Below are 9,763 nucleotides of genomic sequence, written 5' to 3'. Positions count from 1 at the left end.
TTTCTCAGCTATTTGTAAGGCCACGTCAGACAACCATTTTGCCTTTTTGCATTTATTTTTCTTGGGGATGGTCTTGATCCCTGCCTCCTGTACAATGTCATGAACCTCCGTCTGTAGTTCATCAGGCACTCTGTCTATCAGATCTAATCCCTTGAATATATTTCTCATGTCCACTGTATTAAGGGATATGATTTAGGTCATACCTGAATGGTCTAGTGGGTTTCCCTACTTTCTTCAACTTAACTCTGAATTTGGCAATAAGGAGTTCATGATCTGAGCCACAGTCAGCTCCTGGTCTTGTTTTTGCTGACTGTATAGAGCTTCTCCATCTTTGGCTGCAAAAGATATCATCAATCTGATTTCGGTGTTGACCATCTGGTGATGTCCATGTGTAGAGTCTTCTCTTGTTGTTGGAAGAGGGTGTTTGCTATGACCAGTGCATTCTCCTGGCAAAACTCCGTTAGCCTTTGCCCTGCTTCATTCTGTACTCCAAGGCCAAATTTACCTGTTACTCCAGGTATTTCATGACTTCCTACTTTTGCATTCCTATAATGAAAAGTTTCCTATAATGAAAAGGATATCTTTTTTGGGTGTTAGTTCTAGAAGGTCTTGTAGGTCTTCATAGAACCATTCAACTTCAGCTTCTTCAGCATTACTGGTTGGGGCATAGGCTTGGATTACTGTGATATTGAATGGTTTGCCTTGAAAATGAACAGAGATCATTCTGTCATTTTTGAGATTGCATCCAAGTACTGCATTTCAGACTCTTTTGTTGACCATGATGGCTACTCCATTTCTTCTAAGGGATTCATGTCCACAGTAGTAGATATAATGGTCATCTGAATTAAACTCACCCATTCCAGTCCATTTTAGTTCGCTGATTCCTAATATGTTGACGTCCACTCTTGCCATCTGGTTTGACCACTTCCAATTTGCCTTGATTCATGGACCGAACATTCCAGGCTCCTGTGCAATGTTGCTCATTACAGCATCGGACTTTACTTCCATCACCTGTCACATCCACAACTGGGTGTTGGTTTTGCTTTGACTCCATCCCTTCATTCTTTCTGGGGTTAGTTCTCCACTGATCTCCAGTAGCATATTGGGCACCTACCGACCTGCGGAGTTCCTCTTTCAGTGTCCTATCATTTTGCCTTTTCATACTGTTCATGGGGTTCTCAAGGCAAGAATACTGAAGTGGTTTGCCATTCCCTTCTCCAGCGGACTAGTGGACCACTGCCCTGGGGTCTGCGTTTGGGCCCTACCCTTCACCCACAGGCATAGCTGAAGCCCTGGTGATGATGTCAGATGGGCGTCTCAGGAAGCACAGGGCCGCAGTGTCGGCAAGGGGGCCGTCTGCTCCTCCCTCCCGCGAGGGCCCTGCCTGAGCAGCCGCCGGCAGGAGGACACTGGGCTCCATCACCCAGCACAAGGTCTCCTGCTCATGGCACAGAACGGCTGCTCAAGCCCTGGTCTTCATAGCCACTCCCCCAGCAGCAGACAAAAGGAAGGGCCAAAGAAAGGCACTCTCCCTGTGAGGACACTCCCCTGAGGCCACATCACAGTGACCAGAACACTGCTCATCAGGGAGGTGGGTAGCGGGACCATCCTGTGCCTGCCCAAACCAGGGTTGATTGCTGAGGACGAGGGGAGGAGAGAGAAGACCTCCCTGAAGGCAGGAGGATGAGTGTGGGAGAGCCGCTCCGGTGCCCCTTGGCCACTGTCCAAGGGCCCACGACACTCTCCTCCTCCCAGGCGGGCCTGCCGGGCTCCTGTGGCCATGTCCCCGGGGCCCAGCCCCTTGCGGGGCCCCAAGACCCCGCTCTACCTCTGCCTGCTGGCCCTCCCTCCTGCTCACGTTGGCCCAGCACTCACAGCCCCTCACCTGCCCTTTCAGCCTCCCACCCCCTGGGCCCCAGGAGACCTTCTCTAGCCCTGGATGCGATCGCCTGGGCCCTGTGGGAGACTCAAGGGGAGAGAGTACCACTTGGGGTTCACAGCCCCCAACCCAGGTCACACAGGAGCCTCTTTTCAACCCCCCACCCTCCTCCACACTGCACACCCCTCCCCAGACCACTTGGTCTCCCTCAGCTTCCCAGGCAAGGCGCCCACTGGCTGACCGCTGCTCCTGTCTGCCGCCCTCTCCCCTCTCCTGGTGAAGTATTCTGTTTTACTCAAGGAGCTGCACCCACTTACACTTTTCTTTCAAAGTCTATCTGTGGCCCAGCTCAAACTAGCTCTGTCCACGGCATGATGCGGGTCCCCGGCCACTCTCTGCCCAGCTGTCCTGGCATCCTTGTTGCCAAGACTTGCCTTTCCCTCTTGAAATGGCGCATCTGGCAAGCGCGTGCGGCTTGGTTCTGAACTGTTCTGTCCTGTCGTCTATTCGTCTGTCTTTCACCAACATGACACTGTTTGAAACACCCGGCTTTAGAGTAAGTCTCCAAATCCAGGAGTGTGCGTTCCCCACCTTTGTTCTTTCCAGGCCCTTTGTGTTTCCATGTAAACTTCAGAATCACTGTCGATTTTCAAAAAGCGCTGCTGGGACTCTGAGATTGTGCCAAGAGGAAAGATCTGGCTGGAAAGAAGGATGGGTCACAGGTCAGTCTTGGTTCACGAGCTCGGGGCTCACGGGGGGCTTCTAGTTTTCGGTGGATCAGTACTAACGCATCTTTTGTTAACTTTATTCCACGGTAGTCGATGCTGTTTTACAGGCTGCATTTCTGCCCTTCTTTGCTGCTGTCAGGACACACAGCTGCCGCCCTGTGGCGCTGGTCCTGTAGGTGCAGGCTTTGGTAGATGCCTCAGGATTTTTAACTTCCGTGATCACTTTGTGTATGGATAAAAGCCCATCAACTTGAAAAGTGCTCAGTTGTCTTATAAACCTTTAAAAGACCCCTCTCCAGACCCCAAAGGACCCACAGCACCTCCCCACCCCAGTCTCTTTCTTCCCCATTAGGAGCCGGACTTCTGGACAGAATTATGGATCCAAGTCTTTACCTCCCGCTCCTCCCCATGCTCACTCCCCCACCCGCCCTCCCCCACCGCCCTATTAGAGACACGCCATTCCTGAGCCTCCTCCTGGGTGCTGTTCAACCCGACAGGACTTCTCAGAGCTGACCTCACCGCTGTCTGGGCCTCATGTGACTGGCTGACCCCTCCCTGCCCCTTCCCCTGGCTCTGGGACCCAGCCCTGCCCGGCATCCCCACCAGCTCTCCAGTCTCCCTTCTGTGTCCCTGAAGCTCTTCCTGCTGCCTGAGGCCCAGGAGTCTCCAGGGCTACCTCCAGACCCCGCTCCCCCTCTGCAATCTCACTCGCACCCCATCCCCTCTGTACACCTCCCTCCAGCCCTGCACCTCCAGCCCTGACCTCTCCTCCCACAAATGTCTGCCCTGATCCACCCGTCCCAGACAGAAGGCCTGCCACCCCCGAGTCCTCCAACACTCGCCCTTTCCCAGAGCGTCCCAGGGCGACCCCATGCCCCATCCGCCTCCTGGGTGTGCAGTGTCCGTGCTGTGGGCCCCCGGCCCTCCCCAGCCCCACAGCCATCGGCCGCTCTCCGTTCCTGCCCTCACCCTGCGCGGCTGCCTGTGGACGACACTCCTCACCCGCGCCCTCTCGTCAGTCTCCCCCTGGCGCCAGCACCCCGGTTCAAGCTGTAGGAAGGGGAACCCGCCCTCCAGACCTCGGCAGAGGCTACTCCCTTGGCGTCCTCACCCTTCCTCTGTCCAGCACTGGGGAGGAACCGGGGCCCAGGGGGCCGGTCGGGGGGAGCCGGGCGGAGCCGGGGCCGCTCTTCAGACCTCACTCTTTCAGACCTCAGCTCAACCGACCTGAGCTTGCGGCATTCCCCCAACGCCCTTCCAGGGACGGGCCTTCTCCACCAAGGGCCAGGCTCCCCGCGTCCCCTGTGGGGCGGGGCGCACAGATGCTCGGTGAGGTGTCGTGTCCTCCCCCACGCGGGCGGCCCGCCCCTCCCGCAGGCCCAGATCAGCCCCGCCGAGGCACACAACTATTTGCAGGGTACGTGAGTGAACACGCTGAGGAACAGAGCGGCTTTCTGGGGGGCTGGGAGGGGCTTAGGCGACGGCCAGGGCCGGAAGCTGAGGCATCTTGGACCAGCGACACCCAACCGGGACCCCCAGAATCCAGCGCGGACCGGGGGCAGCTGCGGTCTGCAGCCGGGCCAGGGGCGCAGGCAGCGGCGGGGGCGGGGGCAGGGCTGCAGACCCGCCTGCGAGGGTGCGGCCCCGGCTCAGCCCGGCTCCCCCCGACCGGCCCCCCGGGCCCCGGTTCCTCCCCATGCCCCTCCCCAGACCCCTCCCCAGGCCCTCTCCGCGGGGCTGGTGGGCGCCGGCGCGGTACGCCTCGCGACAAGTCTGGTCCCACCGCGGACCCGTAGTCTGCGTCCTTCCCCGTCGCTAGGCAACCTCGAGGCCCCGGCACAGAGAAAATCAACAGACCTCGGGCAGTGGGCAGCTCGGACGCCGGAGCCATGGACCTGGTCATAACGCAGGAGCTGGCCCGCGCCGAGAGCCAGCAGGGTGGGCGGGGGAGGTCAAGACCCCCTGACCCCCACCCCCGGGAGGACTCCGGGACCTGCTGGATCCCAGCCCCTGGGGACACCCCGGGACGGAGGGATCCCTGCCCCTGGGAGACCCCAGAACCCGCCCACCACCCGCCCCCGGGGAGGCCCGGGGACTCGCTGAATCCCAGCCCCTGGGGAGACTCCGGGGCCTACCAGGACCCCCTCCCCACCTTGATGACCCCCGCCCTGCTGATCCAGTGACCCCTTGAAGCCAGCACCTCGAGGATGTGTCTGACCTGGGCAAACTGAGGCGCCCTTTTAAAGGAAAGCTGTCGTTTTTCCTAACTGTTCCTCAGAATCACTCACCTCGCGCGGATCCCGAAGCCTGAGCGGCAGGGCTGCCGCGGGGTTCTCGGGGCTGGGCTCGGGGCACCTTGCCCTCCTACCTGGAGAGGAGCGCACCAGCGGGGCCCAGCCTGCCTGAGTCCAGCCCCAGGGCCTCCTGACCGTCCCCACTGCTGCTCTGCGGGGCGGTGGGTGCTTAATGACCTCCTCTTCCTCACTCCTGTCCTGGTAGACGCTGACTCTCTGAGGAGGGCTTACCAGTTGATTAAGTCTGCCAACCTGGGCAAGTCCGAGTTCGACCCCACAGAGAGCTTCAGCCCCGACCTGTTTGTTCTATGTGCAGAGCAGGCCCTGAAGGTGATCGGTCCCAGGGCTCCTAGGGAGGCAGCTTCAGGGGACCCCGATCTCCTGGTTTACACTGGTATTGGGAAGCGGGGTGGGGGGCCCCTGGTGGGTGGTCCAAGGGCTGCCCCATCTCCCAGCCTCTCCCGGGGCTCTGTTCTCACGCAGATGGGACAGCGGGAGGTGAGTGAAGACTGCATCCAGATGTACTTCAAGGTGAAGGGGCCGGTCACCCAGTTTCTGGGCCGGGCGCACCTGTGCAGGGCCCAGCTGTGTGCCCCCAAGTCCACGGAAAACATGGTGAGAGGCGGTCCTGAGCCCGGCGTGCTGGGTCCTCCTGATTCTCTTCCTTCTAAGTGATGAAGCCTTGGAGTACACGACCTTGAGTCTGCTGGCACTGTAGCTCGTTTGCCGTCCTGAGCTGAATACTTTATTGCTGGTGCTGCTGTATTTCCCCTGAGTTCCTTGGATTCTCCTCACAGGTCCACATCTCACCCTGCAGCAGTTCCCCCACCTCCAGCGTGGTTTTGTTGGGAGTTGGGTGACCGGGTTCATCGTCAGTGAAGTGCGATGCTGCATTTCCATCTGTGCTTTTCCCTAAGCCCTGGGGTCTGGCTTGTGTCCTTTTGACCTCTGACCTTTGCGTCCTGGTGTGTGGTCATGCCTGCTCACAGAGGGGGGTGTGGGGGGAGCAGGGGGTGGGCTTTCCGGAAGGGGGCAGGCCGTTAACCTAACTGTGCATTCTTTATGTTGTTTTAGGAGGAATTTGAAAATTGTGTGACTCAGTATATGAAGGCAATCAACTTTGCAAAAGGAGAACCAAGGTGGGCACAATGGAGCGGCCATTTCTAACTGGAAGGTTTGAGCCAGAATCTGCCAGGTGGCTCTGTCTGTGCAGGTGACGGGGTTCTGTCTTCTTTTGTTTACACTTTACTGCAGCTCTGGCCGTGTGCTCACGTCTCCTAACGCTGGAGCTGGGCCACGTGCACCTACGTCTGCCCTGGCTGCATCCTCTTTCCTGTGCCAAGTCTGTGACCTGCAGACGACCTTTGTCTGCTGTCCCTGTGGGAGCCTCACCCTTGGCCAGTCCCTAGGAGTCTCCTTTTCGGTCCTCTCTGGGGGACTGGTACTGGGCCCCCTCCCTGCCCTCCCCCGACAGTCCTGTACTCCCCCCGGCCCGGGCCTTGCATCTGAAGGGGTGATTCTCCTGAAACTCCCTGGCCCAGGGCCTTGTGTCTGGAGGGGTGATTCTCCGGAAACTCCGGCACAGTTAATCCGTCATCAAAAAGAAGTATTACTGAAATTGTTAAATCTGCATACAAATTGGTGTTGACACAACGTATCTGAGTAGGACTCACTCAGCCCTAGGAGTTGCGTGTCAGCCCTGGGATTGTTTGTCCCTCCTCCCTGCGTCTGCTGTGGACGGCCTCCTCCACGCTGGGGGTACAGGGCGCAGCCCCGCAGACCCTTCCTCAGCAGGGATGTCTGGGGGGGCGAGGCCTGACCCCGAGCTGAAGCTCTGAGGACAGTGGGTGTTTCAGGGTGACCGTGCCCTGGAGCCCCGGAGCCCGAGGGGTGGGTGCCCTCGGGAAGGGGCCTGGTCAGCGCTGTGCCCCTCGGTCGCGGCAGGGTCTGAGCTGGAGCGGGGCACACGGCTGCTCCGGGCGGGGCTGCTGCTCGGCTGAGCATGAGCCGGTTCCCTCGGGCAGGCCCGGGCGGCTCCGGGGGCCTCAGCGTCCCCTCCTGGCCCCGCAGGTACTACTTCCTGGTGTACAACGCGTCGGTGCTCTACTGGCAGATGGTGAGGCCGTTTCTCAAGCCTGGCTTCCGCCACCACCTGGTCCCCAGCCTGGCCCAGATGGTGAGCGCGCTCAGCCAGACGGAGGAGGAGGACAAGGAGTGGCAGGCAGAGCTGATGCTGTGAGTCCCCCGCCCCCGCCGGCCCCTCCACTCTCTGGGCTGAACTGGGAACCAGGTTTGGGGCATCTTGTGCGCAGAAGTTTCTGAACTCTGTGGAAGGCACCACAGTGCCCCGAGCAGACGGGTGTTACCACAGGAAGCGCGCTTCTACTCAAAACCCAGGAACTGAAGAAACTGTGAAAGTAGACATTCCAGCAACAGACAGCCCAGCCGGAATGCGCGCCCCGCCTCGGGAGGCTTGCCCCCAGCATGCCAGCCCCGGGACGGATGGCCCTGCGGGGCCACAGCGGGCGGTGTCAGCAGCTGGTCCTGGCCGGGCGGGTGGGCTGAAAGGCCTTGGTGACGCTCTCCTGTATCTGGGGGGCGCTGTGTGCGGCCAGCGACTGCACGGGTGCCAAGAGGGCCCAGAGGGCCGGCCCTGAAGCTGGAACCCAGAGTCTGCAGGTGTTTCTCACCTCTTATGGCAGTTTGGGGAAGCTTTAACAGAAAATTAGTAAAACCATGCCTTTTCTCTGAAGGCTGCTGTTTGAGGTGCTCGGAATCACAGCTAGACAGGCCCCGGCCCCTTTGCGCGTGGGGGCCAGCACGCTAGGTCTGGGCCAGTCAGGTGAGCCCCAGACCATGCATGCGGTAAGGAGCTGTCCAATTTCTGTGTCTTTCTGAAGTTTGTAAAACATAAAGTTAATAAAAATATGATAACCCAGGTTATGCTAGTGGTAAAGAACCCGCCTGCCGGTGCAGGAGACTTAAGAGATATGGGTTCAATTCCTGGGTCAGAAGCTTCCCTGGAGGAGGGCATGGCAACCCACTCCAGTGTTCTTGCCTGGAGAATTCCATGGACAGAGGAGGCTGGCGGGGTATAGTCCATGGGCTCTCAAAGAGTTGGACACGACTGAAGTGACTTAGCCCGCATGTATGCAGTCTGGTTATTAGACCTCAGCGGCAGAAACTGTGGCTGCCCAGGCCTGACACGCGCTGTTCTTGTCCCACCCAGGGAGCTCCTGCAGTGCTACCTGCAGGCCGGGAGAAGCGAGGAGGCCGCCAAGTTCTGTGCCAGCGCAGCGCCGTTCATCAAGGCTCACGTGCCGCAGAAATACCGGCAAATATTTGCCCTGATGGTGAGTCAGAATATTCACATACGCAGAAAGAAGTCATTTTGTCTGAAAACAGCCGAGACCATCCGTTGGGATATAGAAACACACACACGCGCACAGGCATAGACAGGACAAAGCACAGTCTTTCCCTTCCTCGTGACTGAATGTTTCCTTTTTAACCACACTGAGTTTTTTTTTTTTTTTAATTAGCAGAAACTTCATAAAATAATTACTGAGACAGGGTATGTAAAGAGTGTTCATCACCTATTCATTTTATGTATAAAATTCAACGGAAATTATACGTGCAAAACTAAGCATAAAGCATATGAAATGGGAAATACTTGTCAGTTACAAACGCTGTTTTTAAAGATGCAATATTTGCAAGATAATAGCTAAGCACAATATCTGGCCTCTTCGTGACTGTTTAAATCTCGATATTCTGTTCCATCTTATAACAGGTCCGACATGACCTAATGGATGAGCTTCAGTTAAAGGAAGAAAGGAGAAGTTCTACCAGCCTGTCTGTCACTTTCCACATTAATATGCTGAAAGCGTAGGTGTTCTGGGGTGGGGACAGATGCCCAGGAGGCTCTGTGCCCCAGGCGGGGGTGTGTGTGCACTGGCGGCCAGGCTGGAGGGCAGGCCCGACCTTGCCTTCATCTGCTGAGAGGCTCCGGAGAGGCGGCCAGAGTGGGTGCGCTCCTCAGGCAGTGAGGTGGGTGGCTTTTAGGAAGCGGGACAGCAGGCACATCAGGTGCCTCTGACAGCCTGAGACTTGCCACGAGGCTGACAGAATGATGGTCATCTGCGCGTGAAACCTCGGCGGGACGGGAGAGAGTGCAAGGGAGGGACTGTGTCTGGCAGAGGCCTGCTGCCAGGACACGCGGGAATCGGGGCAGTGGAGACTCAGTGTGAGTGAGGATATCCGAGTGTGCTGGGCAGAGGCTGCTGCCGGGACACTCGGGAAATGGGGCGGTGGAGACTCGGTGTGTGAGTGAGGAGATCTGAGAATGTGAGTGGGGAGGTCCCAGTGTGTGTGAGTGGGGAGGTCCTGGGCTGTGTGAGTAGGGAGGTCCGGGTGCGTGTGAGTGGGGAGGTCCCAGTGTGTGAATGAGTGGGGAGGTCCCAGTGTGTGAGTGGGGAGGTCCAGGTGCGTGTGTGTGGGGTGGTCCTGGTGCGTGTGAGTGGGGAGGTCCCGGTGTGTGAGTGAGTGGGGAGGTCCGGGTGTGTGTGTGAGTGGGGAGGTCCCGGTGTGTGAGTGGCGAGGTCTGGGTGCGTGTGAGTGGGGATGTCCGGGTGTGTGTGTGAGTGGAGAGGTCCCGGTGTGTGAGTGGGGAGGTCCGGGTGCATGTGTGTGGGGCGGTCCCGGTGCGTGTGAGTGGGGAGGTCCCAGTGTGTGAGTGAGTGGGGAGGTCTGGGTGCATGTGAGTGGGGAGGTCCCGGTGCATGTGAGTGAGTCAGGAGGTCCCGGTGCGTGTGAGTGAGTGGGGAGGTCCCAGTGTGTGAGTGAGTGGGGAGGTCTGGGTGCATGTG

At 58.5% G+C, this 9,763-nt stretch overlaps 1 protein-coding gene across 11 annotated transcripts in view; it reads left to right on the top strand.

Annotated features, from left to right (window-relative positions):
- Positions 1-3,472: 3,472 nt before the first annotated feature.
- The window catches only part of CFAP46 (cilia and flagella associated protein 46), a 99,495-nt gene continuing 93,204 nt past the window's right edge, over positions 3,473-9,763 (top strand). For 2 of the 11 annotated variants that reach the window (XR_006547856.1, XR_006547857.2), the window contains exons 1-7: positions 3,476-4,024; positions 4,427-4,545; positions 5,107-5,516; positions 5,976-6,040; positions 6,972-7,136; positions 8,131-8,254; positions 8,689-8,783. Coding sequence is in view for 9 of the 11 variants with exons in the window: in XM_025273837.2 (XP_025129622.2) it covers positions 3,930-4,024; positions 4,427-4,545; positions 5,107-5,516; positions 5,976-6,040; positions 6,972-7,136; positions 8,131-8,254; positions 8,689-8,783 (1,073 nt within the window). In the remaining 2 variants the exon portion in view is untranslated. Of the gene's footprint in view, positions 4,025-4,426; positions 4,546-5,106; positions 5,699-5,975; positions 6,041-6,971; positions 7,137-8,130; positions 8,255-8,688; positions 8,784-9,763 lie in introns of those variants that run through there. The other 9 variants (XM_025273830.3, XM_025273838.3, XM_025273837.2 and 6 more) reach the window with 9 other exon arrangements.

The sequence above is a fragment of the Bubalus bubalis genome, chromosome 23, assembly GCF_019923935.1.
Source record: "Bubalus bubalis isolate 160015118507 breed Murrah chromosome 23, NDDB_SH_1, whole genome shotgun sequence".
In the NCBI taxonomy this organism is placed as follows: domain Eukaryota; kingdom Metazoa; phylum Chordata; class Mammalia; order Artiodactyla; family Bovidae; genus Bubalus; species Bubalus bubalis.
This window is presented reverse-complemented; position numbering and strand designations above follow the sequence as displayed.